This window comes from Rhipicephalus microplus, chromosome X, assembly GCF_043290135.1.
Source record: "Rhipicephalus microplus isolate Deutch F79 chromosome X, USDA_Rmic, whole genome shotgun sequence".
Taxonomy (NCBI): Eukaryota; Metazoa; Arthropoda; class Arachnida; order Ixodida; family Ixodidae; genus Rhipicephalus; species Rhipicephalus microplus.
This window is the reverse complement of record NC_134710.1, coordinates 99,950,973-99,972,132: the sequence shown is the minus strand read 5'-3', so window position 1 is coordinate 99,972,132 and position 21,160 is coordinate 99,950,973. Positions and strand designations below refer to the sequence as shown.

Genomic DNA, 21,160 nt, shown 5'->3' with positions numbered 1-21,160 from the left:
CGAGATTCAACCTGTGTCCTTCGGGTCAGCAGCGAAGCACTGAACCCATACCGCAGCTGAAACCATCATTGTCTGATTGTCGAGGTTAGATCGCTCAGCATGCATCCTAGTTTCGGGTTCTCTTATTTTCAACGGTACGCTAGTGGGAAAGGAAGCAACGTATAATACCACGCTCTTCATGATAGCTTATAGAAAATATTTGCCAGCCCCACCACGTTCGTCTGGTGGCTAAGGTACTCGATTGCTGACCCGCAAGTGGCGGGATCAAATCGTGCCTGAGGCGGCTGCATTTTTGATGGAGGCCAAAATGCTGTAGGCCCTTGTACTAAGATTTGGGTGCTAGTTAAAAACGCCAGATGGTCAAAATTTCCGGAGGCTTTTACTATACGGCGTCTCTCATAATTATATGGTGGTTTTGGGTCATTAAACCCCACACATCAATCAACCAGAAATAACTTGCCAATATGAATATCGCGTTCGCCGTTAACACCCTATGGGGTAAACCTGTACCGCAATCTTGAAACGCTCTGGAATCCACTGCTCACTCACCTTGATTTAACGCAGTATCAATGCCGATAGCGTCACCACCACACAGTTCCTGCACAACATTGTGGCAGTCGCTGCAGGGAATTAAGTTGTGAAAAACTTGGAATTTTAAGTAAGCTCTGTGAATTAAAAAAAATGCTATTCAATGTATACAAAGCCAGCATGACACAAGTGAGATAAAAACAACCGACTTGATTTGTGTACTAGCAAACATGCAAAGCGGTTGAAGGACGAAAGCGCTGCCTCTTTTTTCGATAACCAAGTTTTGTGTTGAGGACGCCCTATTTTAATTTTTGATATTTTTGAAGTGAAGAAAGGCGAACAATATTACTTTTCATTTCTCTCAACAAGTGTGAAACGTGAACGACGCTTGCTTTATGGGTATAACATTGATTTGATTGATTTGTAGGGTTTAACGTCCCAAAACCACCATATCATTATAGGTATAACATTGCAGAACAGCTTATACTTGTAAAGCAGTCTATCTCAACCATGTATTATCCGGGGATCCCTTGTGAACCGGTGGAAGTTATGAAGGGACCGTTTGCCGGCAGAGATCTAGGTCTATTTTGTTTACTCCCTGGCAAAGAAAGGTCAAAGTAATGTGTGATGCCATTTCGATCTCAGCAGCTCATGGAAAAGTTTTGTTTTAGGCAGCCACATTCAACCTGCTTCTAACTACGTTTTCTCTTCAAGTATGCAAGCTTAGAAAAAATGCGCCCATGTGCATGTGTCAAAGACAGCTGCAATTAAAGCTTTACAACCATCTCACGAAAACGAGCAAATGAAACATGCTTTGCCGCAGTGCAAAAATGCTATGCACTGAACTCTACTAAAAATTGGAAGGGGCCCTTGGTCGCAGGACATAGCTGTGTCTTCAGAAACCACGTTCCTTCAATCATGGCTCTGGCCGACCCCCAAAACTGGCTTAATCAACCCCCTAGGGTTTCCAGATTCGCATTTGAGAATTACTCCTATAGTGTGTGGCATGATGCCCCACAAATTTAAAGCACAACTACACACTCATAGTTATCTTTACTTCGCGTGCCCTGACCAAATACACTTTAAAAGTAATTTTCTTGGCACGCCTTCACCGATCCACACCTTTCCGCGGGGATGATTGTGGTACAGCGTCCGGCATTCCCCTAATAGAATATGCTTTTTAGTGTTGTCTGCGTTATGAAGCAAACGCCTCGTACATTTTGTTACTCCGTTATGCTTTTTTTTCTTTGAAGTTCAGATACCTGTGTAACAAAATAACATGTACGGCCAAATATAGAACGGTTCTTGCGTGAGGCTGGCGATGTTCACCTTGTTTCCCCTCTGTCATTTTGTTTTGTTATGCGCAAAAAAAGCAGGGACCATCGCCGTTATTATCGAATGACGGAAAACAGCGTTCTGCATTAACGTAAAAAAAACACAAGGAATGCGCAAGACGCATTCCTTGTGTTTGCAACAGTTACTTTGCTTGACTTAGCGTGAAAAAAAGGACGTAATTGTATTACCTGTGGTTTGAAGTCCAAAAAGTAAAATATGATTATGAGACACCACTGCGGATGGCTCCAGGAATTTCGTTTATCTGGTGTTCTTTAAAGCGCACGGGTTTCTATAATTTCGCCTTCATCGAAATACGATCACCGCGGCCGGGATCGACCCCATGACATTTGGGTCAGTACTCGAGTGACGTAACCTTTACACTGCCGCGGGGGACGAAAGAAAAGAAGCAACACTGTGATTCAGCCTAGTTGCAACATATACATCTTGAAATGTTTCCGCAAGCACACGGGGACACGTGAAAAGAACACACACGAGTGCAATCTAACAACTGGTTTAGTTTTCGAAAACATTCCCCTAATACCCCTATGATCTGCGCACTATGGTCACCAAAAGAAAAAAACAACTGCACTGCGCACATGTCACAACTAACGATCATAAGTTCATTCCACAACAAACAGGAGTGAAATTTCTTTCGCCAGTAAGGCTACCGAAGGGCGGCTAACAGACTTATTTTTCTACTTGTCTACGAGATAGGCTTCCATTATTACTCTTGAAGTCCTATTTCGAATGCTATAAAAAGAGCATGCGCACTCATTGCAATGCATTGCTAAATGTGTGTTAGGGCCACCTTTCAGGCTTGTTGACATCTGCTCCCTTAGCCTCGTGTTAATGCATCAACCAGTCTGCCATATATGTACACAACCATACGTCAGAGGTATACAATACACCACGTTGTGTGCACATTGAACAAACTTAAACTTGTGTTTTATTCCATATTCTTTATGCACGCTGCTCACTTTGTCGCATCTCTCGTTGACCGACGCGCACATTCCTCCGATTTTGTTTTTGGCCTAAAACACCACCTTTACATCGCACCTTACAGACGCCTTTTTTATTCTGTGTGAAAGTATGTGTACATAACGGATTGCTACAGATCTAGAACCACTCAGCCCACCCATTTCTGAAAAATGATCCCGTTCTATGTTTGAGCTTCTTTTATAGCCTGATACCTACAGCGCTGGTACCCTGCCTGGTACCCTGCGTCCTAGAACCTAGAAGCTCGTTCATTACCAATAAATGAACAGTCTGAGAACAATAATTTAACAATATAGATCAGAAACAATTTATGATGGTTTCATTTTTGACCAGCTCAGAATGATTTGAAGCGGAATTTATGTGACCAGCTTAGACTGATTTGAAGCGAAACTCATGTGACCAGCTTAGAATGATTTGAAGCTTTTACGCCTAGGGCCGGAAAGCTGCTAAAAAATATGACTTCAAGTCATTATAAGCTGGTCACATGAGTTTCACTTCAAATCAATCCAAGCTGGTCAAAAATAGAAACAATATAAATTGTTTCCTGTCGGTATTGTTAAAATCTTGTTTCCACACTGTTCATTCATTGTTAATGAACAGGCTTCTAGGTTCCAGGACGCAGGGTACCTGTTCTCTGTGACGCTGGCTGTAGGTATCAGGCTATTAAAGAAGCTCAAACATGGAAAGGGATCATTTTTCGGAAGTGAGTGGGCTGACTGCTTCGAGATTTGTAGCAATCCCTTATGTACACAGACTTTCGCACAGAATAAAAAATGTGACTGGAAGGTACGATGTAAAAGTGGTGTTTTCGGCCAAAAATGAAATCGGAGAACTGTGCGCGTCGGTCAACGAGAGATCCGACAAAGTGACTAGTGTGCATAAGCAAAGGGGCATAAAACACAAGCTTAAGTTTGTTGAATGTGCACACAACGTGATGTATTGTGTACCTCTGACGTATGGTTGTGTAGATATATGGAAGACTGGTAGATGCATTAACACGAGGCTAAGGGAGCATATGTGAAGTCCGAAAGGTCGCCCTAACACACCTTTAGCAATGCATTGCAATGAGTGTGCATGCTCTCCTTGCTTTAACAGCACTACCTTGGTATATAGGATTTGAAACAGGACTTCAAGAGAAATAATAGAAGCCTATCTCGTAGACAAGCAGAAAGATAAGTCTGTTAGCCGCCCTTCGGTAGCCTTACTGGTGAAATAAATGTCGCTCCTGTCTGTTGTGCAATAAACTTGTGATTGTTTGTTGTGACATGTGTGTCATGCAAATGTTTTTGGTGACCTGAGAGCGCAGATCTGAGGATATTGAGTGAATGGTTTCGAAAAATAAACCAGTTGTTAGATTGCGCCCGTTTGTGTTCTCTTCTGTGCCCCCATGTACGTGCGCAAACATTTCAAGAGGGAAAGAAAGGATGCAGCGTCTTGAAAGAAAAGACATGAAGCGTACAACACTTAAGTCGTTAAAAACCATAAATAACCACAAACATGTCTGACTGCTTGCAGCGCATGCGAAAATGTTCTATAATTATATTATCTGTAACTAAAACAGAGACAGTTGTCTCGTAAGCAAGAGAAAAAAACAAGAAAAGAAGAAATGCGAGGGTCATGTTTTTTTAGTAATTCTTTTCCGTTCCATTCCGTTGGATTTATCCTCATAAATGCCGCCAAGTAATCGATTTATAATCAATAGGGGCGTTCTTTTTTGCGTACCAATAATAAGCCAGAAGATGTAAAAAAGAAACAATTACAAATAGCACGGTGCCTGAGCCCGACTAAGAACTTCTTACGGACAAGCGACCACATTTGCTTGTATATGATGCTACCCTAAAATATGCTGCTGCGAAACTTGATTGCAGTAAAAAAAAGTAATGAAGCATTTGTTGCCCTAACAACACCTGAAGTACTTGCTTTAAACAATGCTAAACATATCGAGTGTTCTCAAACAGAAACTATGCGCATAAATAACTTGAATATTAATTATCCTCCTCCCCAACCGCAGGCTTTTCAATTGGTTCAGCCATCACAGCCATCACAGCCATCACATTCGAGTCATGAAATAATTTTTATGAAATTTCATGATCTCTTTTAAAATAATATATTTTTCTTTGCACGTCGTTCCTTTTTTTCCTTTTTGTGACCTGTGTGCAACGAGGTTTCAGAAGCCAAATCATTTCCCCAAAAGTAGTTTTTTGTTGACGTCACATCGTGCCGGCGCTACTTTGCATTTTGAATTCAACAGCAAGTATATATACAAGTAAAAACTCGCGAAACAAAGCACGACGCTTACGGTTGGCGTTGATTTGTTTTTACAGTTTTGGATTTTTACCTGTGACTGATTTTACACAGGCAGGAGAGAAAATTGTGGAGAGAGAGAGAAAATGAGAGGGGATGCAGGGAGGTTAATCTATAGTTTTGGCTCGGTTGTCTATCCTGCACTTGTGGGGGGGGGGGGGGGGAGAGAGATTATTAGAAAGGAAAGAGATGGAGTAAAAAGAAGACGAGGAGAGAAGAGGCATGTAGGAAAGGATGTTTCGCGTTCACTAATGCAAAACCTGGGGATGAGCGAAGCATGCAATGTGGGACAGTGTTTCCCACAGCAAAATTTTTACTCTTTACTGCATGTCCAGCAACGTGCAATCACATTGCAGATATGTTTCAAAAAGTGGTGTTTTGAAAAATGTATTTACCGCAAAGATGCGTGTTTGTGCCTCTGCTTTTAGATAAGAAACTTGAGCGCCTCGGTAAATTTCGTCGGAGATACTGACACCACTGCTAAGCTAAATGTGATGTTTTGGGACTTAACGATCATCTTTTAACGAATATAGACTGGTGGTGAGCCCTGGAATATAGCCAATTTTTGTAGCACCTACCCGCTTGTGATGGGCCGTGACGACTATACACGATACGCCGACAAGCCGACACCCTAAAGTTCCTCGCACCCTATAAAAATGAACGCACGTCATATTCGTACCGCGATTAGGAGTACATCGTGGCACTCAATATTTCAGTGAGACAAATAGAAAATAAATTTGGCATTATTATTTCAGTAAAAGCGTTAAGATAGTCGGCGATAGGCTCTTAATGCGAACTGAAGCTGGTTTTCAGTACTATGCACGTTTGCACTGCATCAACAGCCGGCAGCGACCGTAATAGATGTGACAAGGGCATTCATTCATTTATTTACAATACTCTAAGCCCTTTCCGCGCCAACCAATTCGGTACAAAGCATTTACACCGGAAATGAAAGAGCGCCACGTTGCTGTTACGACGATTAAACAGCCAAGGAGTTCACTAGAAAATAAACCGTTTGTCGTACTGTCCGCACAGTTCCGTAAACAAGTTTAAGGGCCTAAAACAGTCTGAAAGCCGGCATATACCCCATCACATAAATAGCAACAAATGACAATATCGGACGTGACCAACTGATATAGCAAAATATGACGCTAGTTCATTTTATGTACCCCACTACCCTCTATAAGGCTATTTGTGATTTAGGGTAAAATAAATGAAATCAAATCAAATGTACAAATCATAATACGTACATTAAAATGCATTCAGTAGCGACCTCAACCATGAATGCTTAGGTTGTGCTGACGTATATTCTACAATCATTAATGCGGTAGCAGCTCTTTCTCTGTTGATGTTTTTTCTGTCCTTCTTTTTCAATACGCTAAATATTCATTCCTTATCTTCACTACCGACAAATTAACGCTTCTATTCACTCTGAATCATGGCACTTTTGGAAAGTGAACTTAGTCTTGCAAGATCACTATCTCGGCATCCCATCGCAATGTAATGAGCAGTAACTGCGCGTTTTCACCGGCAAACGCATGCAACATACTGCTGCGAATATTTTCCTCCGGTAAGTTATTGTCCTCTGAAACACGCTGGAGCTTTTCGAAGAACACTACCGTCGCGCTCTCGTCCCTTTCTGCTTCCCAATTCTTGTTTCCGTATAGATTTATTCATGCATTTTCATTATTGATATTGTTGGGACCTAGTCTAATTTACCTTTTTTCCCCGCTTCCGTCTCATCTAATTTACCTTCGCTTTCTATTCCTTGCCTTTTTCATGATCCCGAATTGTCTACGTACGCTAATCACCTGTACTTCGTTTTCAATTTTTTTCTGATCGTTACTTCCGTTTTCTAGCCACGCTGTCAGATACAGTATATTTGCACTTTGGTTGCCAATTTCCCCTCGTCTATGTTCCCAAGACTTTCACTAAAACTGATTTTTTTTTTTTTGTGCTCTTCAATCCACCCTGTGATCCTGCAGGTGCGGTTTTACCTCGAACCCCAACTTTCTTTCTTTTTTACGACCTTTGGTTAACATTCAACACTGCGAACATGTGCTAACCACAAAAGCTCGATTTCCATCTTCCCGCTCTCAAACCTCTCCGCCTAGAATTCCTTTCACCACTTCACATTTATTACACCCTAAACGAAGTGCTCTATGTTTGATTACTTCTACATCTCCTGTCCTATACCCTTGAAGGGGTCCCCAACCTTGTTCCAGCATGGTCAGAAAACGCTGCTAGTATAGTAGAGGCTCCTCAGAACGAGTGAACCAAACATTAATTATAAAGTGGCATGTAGTTGAGAAATTACCGTTAACTCTCAAAATTGTAAAATCAGCAAAATCATCTAGAAATAAATCGCTCTTCTCTCGAAAAGTGATGCCATAGTCTCAATATGTTTAAATAATCAGGGCCAGTATTCACGAAACATTTTTTAGTTCGAAATATCTCCTGGAAACAGGCGCAATGAAAACATATTTGCCCGAAATACGCTCAGCGAAGGATCAACAAGAGCTACTATGTAACTTATGCTTATTCTTATGCTCAAGTTTAATTAAGAACTATGATTATGTAGGAAACACCTCTTGTGTACCTTCGCGAATTCGACCCGATGCTCTTCTAACGATTCTGAATACAGAATTCACAATTTACGAAAATATTTTATTGGGGCTTCAGGATATGCATTTGTATTAAACCACGTGGTGCGCAAAAGTTAGATTTAGCTTGGTAATACATATATATTACTATATTGAAAGAAGCGCGGCATCGAAGAAAAAGACGCAATTTGGAAACTGGCATGTGCTCTGAGAATCTGACCCTCCGTACGTACATACGTTGGCTGCTCAGTTTGCAATCTTTTCAGAATTTTCTAATAACCCATAGTTGAAGATGTCGGGTGGGGACTGTCTTCGTTATTTCGAGATATCCCGCGTCCAAGTCACTTCCAGTGCGGCCATCCAAATACGCAATCTCTTTTTTTTCACCACTTTAGCTTTACTTTGAAAATTTTTCAGTTGCTTGATGGTAAAGACACTGTTTAGCTCCGACAGCCACTGGTTGAGAAAAGCAAAGAAAAAGTACGAAGCTCGGGCAGGCCGAAATGCCGGTTTGTGGAAGCGGAATCCATAGAATCGGAATCTACCAAAATGCGTGGAGATGAATAAACAATTTGTTTTTCGCAGAACTGTGTAGGTGTTTTCAACTTACTTGAAAGAGCACATCGTTACTTGAACAAAGTGAAGCACTACTTTGCAGCCTCACTGAATCAAAAGGCTTCCCCAAGAGAAAAAGGCCAAAAGAAAGTTTCTAAGCATTTCTTTTTGTTGTCTATAGCTTTATTATTATTATTTTTTTTGCTCAGGGACCTTTCAGAGACGAGCCTTACAAAGCTACCGACCCGTGGACTGGAGTCCCTGGAAGTGCTCGAGCTACGCGATGTTCCAGCGCTACGTGAATTCCCTTCTGTCTACCACTTCCGGTTCATAAGGGTGGCCCACCTCACGTACCCTTACCACTGCTGCGCCTTCCAGTTTCCGGAAACCCATGACCCGGAGGAGCACAGCAGGTGAGCACTGCTCTCTTCTGCACGAAAGGCCGAGTCCGGTCGTTTGGCTGAGCTAGCCAAACAGAAACCTTCGCGCCAGTTTTCGATTTCACTACACCAAGAAGCGCATTTCATCGCGGTCGGAGCATCAGTAGCATTCATTCAATGCATTTTCTCGCGGCGTCCTTTCAATGAGTTGCTCTACTTGCGCCACCAAGTTCGATTCATTGTTCGCTTGGCCGCTTTCCTACCGAAGCCATTAGATGATAATGTTCTCTCTGGTGCTGATACTCGATTCTGACCTCACTCCTATGATTGCCCTCGGATATGTAGCACACAAGAAGAAAAAAGAAACTCTAAAACGTAATTGATATGTAGTGCCTTAATGGTTTTTTTACATGTAATCTCAACCCGTAAATCAAACTGAATACAAACAATTGCCTCCAGCATTTGCTTACAGTTAATCGCCTAAATATTTTGATCCTAATAAAAAAAATTTCATTTGCACAACAAATGCAGAAGTCACTTTAGCGGCACATGCTTGATTCCAGGCAGGGTACACCTAGATGGCTAATTTAGTGAGACGTACAGATAGTTAAAAGCAGCTTTACTGCAATTGTTCGTGCTTTAATGATGTCTCGATCGCCTTAACGTGAAGGCATGATGCATATGCTAAAGTTTCTCATGGTGACCACAACGCCAAATCAGCCCATGGCGAGAAAACAGATTGAAAACTAAAGGCACGTGCTGCACATTCGTGCGACGCATGAATTCAAGTTCTGCAAATATGCGCAACTTTGCAGGTTAAAATGGAAATGTTTAAACGTGCACGAAAACACGTTCTTCACCGAATTTTCTTTTTCGTAATGGTGCGAGGCGTTCAACCGCAACATTGACAGCAGCAAAAACTTGTGTTACTAATAAACAAGACTCACATGCCACCTATGTGAGGAGCAAGAATGTATTTAAAAAATTGTTCGAGTGAAAATTGAGCTTCAGAAGTGAAGCCAGGTCTCTGCCATCTCATGAGAGGCGCAATATAACTTTAGGGTTCAGCTAAGAAAAAGTAGCCTTTTCCTCAGATGGCCAACGCAGCAAATTTTTCCGGACAGGTAGGTAGAGCTGGACGAGTGACATTGGGTTAGCGTTTTCTGGAGAAGGCTCAAAGTGCTGTTAAATGTTACCGCAGATCAAGTGGTAAATGCTCATCTAGGTATGTTATTTTTGTGGGGAATAAAGCTCTCTTGTTTTATAATAAACGTATTGTTTATACACTAGCAGATCAAAACCAATTGATCTGCCAGCAGACACCACCTGAAAAGAGCATGTCAGAAAAAAATAAAGGTTACTTTCCCTGCATTTCCGAGAAGATTAAGTTATTTTCGCCTATTTCCCAGGAAATGTGTGGCTGCGTGGTAAAATTTGGAATACTTGCTTGCCACGCAAACCGCGTGGCATCCTTGCTCAGACCAGGAATTTCTATTAATTTATTTTATTTGCATCTTTCTTTACTTTTCCCTGACGCACAATATAATTTTTCGCTCACAACCAACGATGGAATTCCTTCGGAACGACCTCTTCAACACTCTCGCGTTAAAAATAGAAGTTGAAGCTTTTTCTGTGTATATGCCAGCCCCCTATATTATAGCCTACCTCTCCACCTCTGTGCAGATAGTATTTTAAAAGAAAAACTGGTTTGCTGGATAGGAGGTGAGTACCATAAGGACACTGCTAATGCAGCTCAAGTGAAGGATCTATGAGCCTCAATCAACAGGGATAAAACTGGGCCTGCGTATCTTAAATCCGCCATCACATCGCCTGGTCAGTTCGACGTGCCTAAGAGGCGTTGAAACGATGCACCAGCGCGTGGACGGCGCGGTACCTGCTGCGCCACCTTCTCAATCTTTCTGGAATCGAACCGACGTCGTAGGCGATAAACGTGCTGCCAGATCCGTTCGCAGGATTTCACTGAAAGCTCCGTAAGACGCACCAGCGTTGCTTCCTCCCCAGTTGCCATTTAAAGGGCACAGAACACAGCACAAAACCCCACTTGCGCGCGCGGAGGTTTCATCGAAACTGTGTAGTGGCGGCACGTGAGAAAAATGATACCTGTCACATCGGTTTTTATCACCCCATCGCGCATTGTATTTTGCATAGCAACTAGATTCTACTTGAGAGAGATCAAAATACGTCACTTATTATGCAGCCGACGTCCGGCCGATGTGTATAAACGGCAACGCATCTCGGGACTGAATGCACAATGCCTACTTGCTCCTCAGAAATGGGCCCATGGTAGGGCCTCCCAGAAAGATGATGGCCTATTGTTACGCACCACTTTTCATGCTGCACACAACAGCAGACGAATGATAAACCACAATGGCGGACAAATGATAAACTACTGACATTGAACGTGGATGCGCTTCTCAAATAAAAGAGAGAGAGAGGGAGAGAAAGTTTGGGTTCAGTCCTAGATATAGCAGCGTAGATGATATAGCAGTGAGATCTGCAACTGGCAAGAGTTGTTAGTGATGGGGCTGGTCACTGTTGATTTATGTTTGAACCGTTCTGCGCATTTTACTCATCTGGCTATGACTGTAGCCACTATTTCACGCTACGTGATCACGCTGCATTCAAGATCTTGTTCCCGGCTTAGGCCCCCGAAACGGCTATTGTTTTCGATGCCTCAAAACGCCGTTGGCCTAGGCTTTGTATGAGGAAAGTCCAAGGTCAAGCACGTACTGTAATAATTCAACGGTGACCTTGAAATATGCCGGAACGCGGTGTAAGATGACCATCGCAGAAAGAGAATTACTATTCTTTGTCGTTTTTCCGTATATGCGCTGCACCACTGTGTCACCATTAGCTGGCTACTTTTTTGGCTTTACTTGGCTTTGCTTTTTCACACAGGGTGCGATGGGTTTGAATTACGTGCAACAGAGCCATTAGGCGGCTGAACATGAGCATGACGCCAAAAGGGGCTTTTTTTTTTGTTTTGCCACGTGGTACAATACGTTTGTGCAGTACAGAATAAATTAGCGATAAGCCAAAAAATGTTGCGTGCACTGGTTCATTCTTGCTGACTCTGTCTGCGAAGTTCTTGCACATCGTGGCCTATTGTTTAATAAATTGAGCGTCTTGGTGGCATTAGCGATTGGGCTCCGATTGCTGGGTGAGAAGTGGTGGGCTTTGCCTGGCATAATGCCTGCACTCGACTTCTTGGGGGGTAACTTATGGGTCTTGACGCCTGTGCTTGGCACACTTCACAGAAACATCCGTGCTTCTGCATGCTGCTCTTGCGCTTGTTTCGTACTACGCGTTTGCGAAAAGAGCGTGTTCTGAAAAGTGTTATGCTTGCGTATTTGTAGGGTATTACACACAACTTATATTAAGATACATTCATATACTCTTTAACTGTCCATTCTATACTCCTCTCATGCCCGTATATGAAGCACGAGAGGTTTCTCTTTACCATATGGTGTAATTTACTGTGCTCTTACATCGCTCAGTACACCGGCCTCTATGGCGAATCGCCTCCGTCGAAATCTGACCACTGCGGCCGTCATCGATCCCTCGACTTTCGGTTTAGCAAATGAGCACCATAACCCATGTACCACCGAAGCGGAGGACGAACGTACATCCTATAACATTTTTTTTTCTCATATAGCTATACTTATTTTATTAATGTTTTTTTTTCATTTGTTTTGAATATAGTTTTAGCTTCCATAAAGTGAGAGAAAAGCAGGGAAGTCAACCGGAATTGTAGCATCTGGTTTGCTACCCTGCACTAAGAAGAGGGGAAAAAGGTGAGAAGGAAAGCAAAGAGGAAAGTAGGCGCGCGAAAAAAAAAGAAAAAGAGTGCGTGGGTGCTATAGCGCATACAATAGGCCACTACCACGCAGAAAGATCAATGAGGCCTTGACTGATTTTCCGTGCGAAGACAGATTGTGTCGACATTCGAGCACTGACTGTTCTGACAAAGGTCTGTCTTCAGGGCGGGCTAACCCAGCAGCTAGCGGGAGTAAGTGCGTGCTGTAGCGAGCACAGTGACACAGAACGTGCTCTATCGTTTCATCACTGCCACAAGGACCGCAAGCAGCACTTTCTTTCATGCCGATTCAGAAGGCAAAAGAAAATGGCGAAAGTGACACCAAGCTACAGTAGGCAAAGCATCGTTGTCTCAACTCGAGAGACAGCGGCCTGCCATAGTTCGGTGCAGCAGATAGGGCGGGGTTCACCCAATCTTTAATAGCTTTAATTTATTATGATCAGACATCGATAACATCTACTTGTCTAAATATTCACTCTACACCTTTAGGTGACAGTTGGTGCCGACAACAACCGCACCGCGCAATACCTTACCTCGCAATTTCCATATGGTAATTATTTCTGAGATTTTACGTCCCGAAACCACAACATAATTATCAGGCACACCGTAGTAAAAGGCTTCGCAAATGATGACTATCTGGTGTTCTTTAACGTGCACTGACACCGCACAGTACACAAGAGAGAGAAAAAAAATTGTTCCTAATTTGCATGTTACACCGCAAATGTCGTCGAAAGACCACAGTCTTGCGTCTGGAGAGAGTGAACAAAACGTTTATTTGATGTTCTGTGCAAGAAAATCGGTGATTGGTATTCTGGAAGCGCTGCGTTAGAGTGCCTTGAGCGTGTCGCGGAGGCGAATGAGCGCATCGAGGAAGGTCAAACACAAGTGCCATCTGGCAGTTATCTTCGAAAACGAAGGCGTTCAGCCCGCGGAGAAAGATGCGCGCCAGCCTCGTAGGTGATAAGGTGTAGAACGCAAAGCGACCGGCAGGTGCCACCACCATGACGTCGCAGCAAAGCGTTGGAAACACCTTTTTGAGCATCGCGTTGCACTGTCAGCGCAGCGCGATTAAACGCTACCATCCTTATATTTACTTGTGTGTGCCTCTTCTAGTATAAAGGCAGACATACAAAACATCGAAGCGTTGTTGTGGCGCCTCAGATATGCGCAATAACTGCTTTTCAATTGATAATCGCACAACTATGAACGCTAAACCTTGAGCAATATTGGTTGGCGCTGCGAATGGGGTTGGCAGTTTAGTGCCGTTTGAGGTATCGTTAGGGCGGACAAACAGACAAATGTACAGGACAGACAGACAGACAGACAGACAGACCAAAATTTTTCCGTCCAAGGTCCCCAAAAAAGACTGTCGTCTTTAATAAACGTTTATTTCAAAACAGTGTTCCGAGCAATCCCCGGTATCAACCTAAGGTGGGAAGGTTCTTTTGTCCAGGAACCCTCTGGCTTCGAATGCCCTCTTGGCCCTGGTGACGAGTTGTCGCTAGTCATCCGGGTCCTCAAGGACGAGCTTGGCCTCCCGCGTTTTTATTATGTGGTCGTCGTTGGTTCTTGGTACTTGGTCCCGCTCCGGTGGCATGTTGTGGTTTGCGTGGCACTGGCATTCCAGGAGCAAGTGTGCTAGGGTGTCCGGTACAGTGCAGAGCAGGCACAAGTAGCCTTATGTAGTTGATACGCACACATTTAGCGGTGCATTATTATTCCATGTATGTACGTCTTGCTTTGCAGCCGTCTGAAGATCACGCTTTGCTCTTTGGTTAGTTTTTGATGGGATGGAGGGCACACCCGTCACTCTAGTTTGTAGCGTTGAAGTAGCGACGGGTAGTTGTGTATACCCGGCGACAACTTTTCTTGGCACTGAAGGGAAAGCAACGGAGGCGGAGCTTCTGCCCATGCAACACTACGCGAAGTAGTCCGTTTTGGCACGCGCCTCGTAACGCCGTGGAAAGTGACGGGGGCGCACCATTAGCGTTTTATGTAGACGCAGACGCCGCTTATAGCAATAGAGGTGCACGTAAAAAGCCGGGATTTTCTCGCGCGTTCACAAACGCGAAGTCACAACAGATAAATTTTAAAAAAATACGATTTTTTTACTGGTGTGAGCCTCGTCCTTTCTCAAATGGCTCCGCATAGAAAATAAAGGAAGAACATTCATATTTCACGTTGAAAATACAGGCGCTACTTTGTAACTACATTCACTGGCGGTAGGATACATGTCATTTGGCCCTGCAGCTTTCCCTTCAGAGCCAAGAAAAGGTGTCGCCGAGCGTATACATCCATCTCTGCAACCACGAATCGGGTATACTTTGGTCCCAGGGCATCCCGGCTGATGTGCTCATGGGCAGCGGCATGGGCCGCTTCATTTTAGACCTTCGTGTACAGGAACCCAGATTATGCATTTATATGGAAGGGGGAGCTTCGCCGGTTCAAGGTGTTAATTGTGTCGACTGAGACGCGGCCCTTCACGTAATTCGGCAAGCGGCTTGCGAGTCAGTGAAGATCACCGTGGTTTCTTTACATGTGGTGGTGGTGAGAGCGATTGCCACTTCTTCCGCTGCGTCTAAGTTGCGTCCCTTCGACCGTGACCAACGCTTACTCTCATGTTTGAGAGTCTACGACGCTGATAGCGCACGTGTTTCAGGGTGGATACTTGGCCGCGTTGGTATAGCGGGCGTCAGGGTCTTGCCTGAACTTTCGTTGAACAGCTTCTGCTCTTGCTTTTCATCTACCTTTGTGGGACACGAATCTCCAGAATTTCGCGTTGATCGCAATGCAAGTACCACGACAGGTATCAAACCCACGACCTTCGCACCAGCAGCCGAGTACCGTAAACGCTACACCACCATAGCGAAAGATGAGTTCCATATCATTTGAGACATAAAGTATAAATTTTATTCCCGATTACTTATGATCCTAGCTCGTTTATCAGCGTCACAGTTATGGTTGCGCTTACACAAAGTCAACGCTAGACGAAGCACTTCAACAAATTTAGAAAATGACGTAAAGAGGCTAATACGAAAAAAAGAGAGATTGAAATGAGAGAGAACCGTGCCTTACATCCCACTTACAACATACTGATTTCTCTCGCAGGACACAAATGCACTGACGTCTTTCTGATCGTAGGGTACACCATCGCGGCGGGCTCTCGCAATTCCGATTCTCAACATATCAAAGCTGAAAAAAAAATTAGAGTTGTCTGGAGCTATGCATATAGACTGTACTATAACGAAAAAACAAGACGACACTTGCCAGGCTTAATGTAACGTTACTTCGATTTCGAGCAGTCCGAGGTTATCTTCAGTCTACTATTTCCTCATCCACTTAACCAACCTGATCTCGTCGTTCGATTCTGGGGTTACGTAAATCAACGAATCACAGTTATGGTCATGCCTTCAAGTGGAAAAACTCGAACAAAAGAGAAGCCAAAAGTGGCCTAATTTAGTTTTTTATGCTATTACTGGTACTAGACACTCTAATCTATATTTAAGCTGTCTAATTGTCTTATTTTTTGCTTTTCTTACATTAAATAAAAGCCCCACGAATTATGTGAGCCCGCACCCAGACAGCTGTTTCAGTTTCCATGGGTTCATGATTTTGGTAGTCCTTTCTTAGCAGCAAAATTTCCTTCAAAACACTTTAGCATTCAACGTCTACAAACTCAATATGACTCATTTCGTGCATTTCCGCGTTTTCCCGTTTATTTAACTTTCATTCAGTGAAACAGGAGATATCCATAAAATTATTGCAAATCGCTTGAAGATAATGCTTGTGCAAACTTTGAAATTTAACTTCGGGTCCAGAGCGGCGTTATAGAAACACTGCACAGCGCTTATGAAGAAAAAGACTAAGGGAGAACCCCAGTTTTTATGCGGGAAACAATCTAATTTTTTTTTACTGTCTGCCTGCGCGGATTATCTTTAACATGCCCCTTGGCGCCCACCGTGCGCCGCGGGACACGTCAGAAGTCTCATTCATCATTTCACTTGACCTCTTCGCTGATCTTCGGGCATTTTTTTTCGACAAAGACTGCAAGCGATGGCCTCTTTATTGAATAAACGACCAATCTATCATATTGTCACGGCGTGTGCCATAGGAATTGCGAGATTACCGGACATAAAACAGCCTAAATCTCCTTGTCCCATTTGCACAAAATTTCAAGGAACAATGCCGTCTCCTGAAAACGTCAAGGTAATTTGATGTGTAGCTTGTTACTTCTTGAAAGCAGCCTGGTCCCGCGGTTGCTAAATAAGATGTATTACCAAGCGTGCAGTAGGCTCACGTTATAGCCTTACCGACAGTGTGACATGCTGCGCTTGTCTTTATCGGTTTTCACGCCGCCATTGACTTGTGTAGTGCGCCACAGGCTGAAATGCTGCCGGACTTTTTTTTATTTCTTCATAAACGGCGCCATAGGTCTCACAAGCTGAGTAGCGGCTGATTCGAGCTTGCTTTCGGCATTCAGGTTCCAGAAGCACTGCAACTCAGACGACGAAACGATAAGGCAGCGTCAGAACCGGCCACCCGTGGTAGGCGAGGAGCACGACTTCCAGCTACTCGAGCGCTTCTTTGTGGTCCAACTGAACAACAAGCACACCACCACGCCGCCAACCAGGAGATTCTTTCGCCATGTTTTCAGTGAATTTGGCACCATACATGGTGAGTGCGAAACCTGGAGGACTCTTTGAATGTATAACTGAACAAAGAAAAAGGCTAACATGCGAATTAGAATTATCTCGATCTGGTTAAGTACCCACAAAAAGGGGCTACATGTAAACTATTTATATATTTACAGCAAGCAGAAGCTAGAGAAAGGTCACACTGTCCCTTATGTGTTTACCTACCACGACTAGAATGAAACAGCCATATTCTCAGTCAATTTCATTAATGACTCCCTCCCGGAGTATCTGCATCTAACGTGTTTTTTTTTTCACTGCCTCCAAGATCGGAAGAATTGGAAGCTTTCTGCACCTTTCGGGGTTTAGAAGTGCCTCTGAGAACGGCCCACCTTTCACCAAGTGACGATGTCGTCATGATGACGTCATGAAGTGGTGCCACGTTATGTGACATCGCAGTGACATCATGATGACGCCACAAATATTGACGACATATGACGTTGTGATGCCGTCATTGGCTTATTTTATTACGGGACCTTTTTCAAGGAACCAACCAGTCACTTTTCATGTTTTATGAGTCATAAAGGGCAACAGCCTCAATAAAGTCAAGAAATATTATTACACGTGTCTTAATTTCAGGCTACGCACAAAGCTGTCCGCCAGAAAAGAGGGCGTTTGTATTTAACACTGGTTACTGATGTTTTTTTTTGTCAGCTTGACAATACAGACTCAAGTGGTCACTCTTTATTTTATTTTTTTGTCATTTCTATTAGTCGATTCATAGGTGTCGTTCAAGTTTAGGGATCTGAATGTTTTTGTACGAGCCTTCTTTTAGTTTGTGCGGTGAACAGCGAACCTTGAGCATGAGAATGCAGTGAGACATTTATGTATTGTTACGAGCAGAACGCAGGTAATAATTACAATGGAAGGTTTGCATACGCTCTATCCGTAACGTGAACTCTAGGTACAGGTGAATGGAAAGAAAATATGTTGCACAATGCTTGCTTCATCGAAACCCTTTTGCTGTAACAGAAAGTGATGTTTTTGGTGCGGGGACGAAAAATTTAAAAATGAGATTCACCAAAACCGGTATAAGTACCCGAAATAGACTGTTGCAATCATAAGAAGTATACGATGATAATAAGAATGCTAACAAATATACGAAGTACGAGTGATAAGAAGTATAAGTAAGACATACGAATCGCTTGCAGTGTAGCCACGTCTCACCATTTTTGCAAAGTGAGCGAAATCGCCTATCGGGCACTTCGAGACACCGTTCATCCTAATTAAACGTCACTTCTGCTGCTTTTTGTAATCATCCCTCAAAATATTTTAATCGCACCCTACTCTCTAGGCTTGGACATTGAAAAAGTTTCTTTTTTATTATTTTTGTGCTTCAATCTAGTTCATTCTAAGTATTTCTTCCGTGCAAAGTGAGCCCCAGCTAAAACGCGTCTATTTGCTCTTTTTCTTTTTCTTTTTCTCGTATGAAATTTCTCTTTCTACCTGGCTTTGCCGTTTGTTGTGGTCTTTCAAAGTTTGTGCTACGCTATATGTCAAGAACTTTCACGTCATGTCGAGCGCTCTGTTCATTCCAGATGCTCCGAAACCTGGAGCCCAGAACACTACGTCTAGTCCATGGAGCATCTTCCACTCTCGAGGCATGGAAGGAACCTTCCACCCTGAAGTGCGACCGCAAGAAGAGCAATGGGTATTGCTTCCAGATTACATCTTTCGCACACCACAAGCATGCTTTCTCTCTCTCTCTCTCCAACACGTACAATTAATCGCCAAAAAGAGGACAAAGAGGAAGAAAGCTCTCCAATAAGAACAATGGAAATGCCAGTTTGCCCGCATAATAGAATAAAAGCCCCATCTAGCGAAAACGTGCGTTAGCCATAATAGTAAACTACTCTTACACGATATCAAGGAAGACTACTCTTTAAAGCAAGAAGAGATTGGCCTCCGAATTTAGAAACCAATTCAATACTTGTGACTTAAGTCACGCTCAACCTTCAGTCGTCCATTACAAGTTTCAAGAACGAACATTATACTTAATGCACGAATTTCCTTCTATACTTATCTTCACCATGAGGGGATCAGAAATTTTTGACATCAACGCAGATTTTTTTTCGCGAGTTGCAAAACTTATGTGCAAGAGTGCAGTTTAGTGGTAGCTTGCGTTGACAAACTTTGTAGTCGACGTTCGCACCACGGCACGGTATTTTTCATGCTCTTTTGGATGGCTCCGCGGAAGGTTCAATAACGCCGTGTTTGAAACGTGCGCTTAGTATCAAATTTTCGCAGCGTAGGAATTTTCCTGAAGAGAACAATCCTCCAAATCGCCTTTACATGTTGTGCTGAGGAGGGCGTTGTTCCACCACTGCAAAATTCAACGACGCCCTCATAGATAGTGTTATACTTCACCGGTACAATGCGTTCATATGGTGTACAGATGCATTCACGTTCTGCAAGCGAGGCTGTTCAGCCCAGTCCTTAAGACACTACATTTAGGAGTGTGGAGGCCAGGGTTCGAAACCGGGCACTGCCATCAGTTATGTTTTGTTCAATGCATTTATTACGGTGGCGTCGTGACTTGCTTTCTAAATGCTTACGCATTTAACAACAACAAAAAAAAGAGCAGGGGGCGACGCCGTCTCGACATCACCATTTTACGGCATTTTAGGTGTTGTCCCGTTTTTTCTTGAGAACCTTCAAGGTCTGCCTCATCCTTGACACGAGCAAACAAATACAATGGCATGCGGGACGTTACAACAGATGTACCACCGCTGATCTCACGACGAACTTTCTATTTAAAAGAAAAGAACGACTGACTTTTTTTTCTTTTTGCGTGTAAGGACCAACCTCTTCCTGCGAAATGAAATAAGTACTCATTAGAATTAATCATTTTATAGTATAAGCTAATTTTAGTGTTTCTGTTTTAGAGCGTCGCATTTACAATTTAAACGCAACAGAGCATTTACTAAAAAAACGTGTTATTAGGTACACTGTAAACAAAAATATGCCCAGCTGAGAGGAATTGGGGAAACATGCTCCCGCTCTGCTCAGGTGGCCTAACTCAAACCGGATTGTACCGGAGCGAATACATTCGTTTTCCACCGTTTTCATCCGGTGATCGCCGGACGAGTGAAACCGGAGGAAAACGGGGCCAATCCATTGATTATGCTTCCGTGGTTCCTCTGGAAATGCTCCCGCGCATCGTTTTTGTCTCGATGGATGCTCCCCAATTGCTCCGGGTCATCACTCACTGGCATTCATTGGCTATTCGAGGAGTGACGTAGTCAGCATCGCCATGGGGAGGCCGTTCCCCACAAACCAACATGGCGTGGACCAAGTCGGTGCAGTGAGGTTTGTGCGAAGCGTTCGACCGCGTTAGAGAAAAGAAATCATTTTGAGCACCTTCTCGATATCACAATCCACAAGCAGCAACGAACGTTATCAACGACAGAAGGAAGTTGTGCGAACGGTAATCGTGTGATGGTTCCTGGCAGTGAACGATGCATCGTTATCTCGCGAGTGTTGAAGGGCCCGGCAGTTGCTGGTTCGGCGACAAAATGGTGAGTGAGCTGTCCTTGAATTACCTGTGTTATTTGTGTCAGGTGGTGCTAAGATTGGAAAATATTGGGTCGATAAAGCAAACATGTGATCAATATTTGGCTAATTTCCCAAGATGTCATTAAAAAATCAGCGCAGTTCTGATAATGCGTTGTTTGTACTACGTTTTTTCTTGACATGACTTCGGTAAAGCAAAACGGAGAGGTGAGCGAGTTGGTACTGGTTCATTATGGAGTAAATGTAGTGCAAAAAAAGGTAACACCACAAGCACTTGTGGTTGTGCACTTTCTTGTACTCGTCCTTTTTGCGCAGCATTAACGTCATAGTAACTTGGGTAAATTGAAACAAGTCAATGTAATATTTGCAGCGTGGATTAGATATGCCACAATAGAAAATGTCATAGTTTTAGGCTGA

The 21,160-nt window shown here is 43.4% G+C and overlaps 1 protein-coding gene across 1 annotated transcript in view; it reads left to right on the top strand.

Annotated features, from left to right (window-relative positions):
• The window catches only part of Lgr1 (Leucine-rich repeat-containing G protein-coupled receptor 1), a 96,812-nt gene that overhangs the window by 19,153 nt on the left and 56,499 nt on the right, over positions 1–21,160 (top strand). The window contains exons 5-7 of the mRNA XM_075876387.1: positions 8,384–8,734; positions 17,020–17,213; positions 18,769–18,881. Of these exons, the coding sequence (XP_075732502.1) occupies positions 8,384–8,734; positions 17,020–17,213; positions 18,769–18,881 (658 nt within the window). The remainder of the gene's footprint in view (positions 1–8,383; positions 8,735–17,019; positions 17,214–18,768; positions 18,882–21,160) is intronic.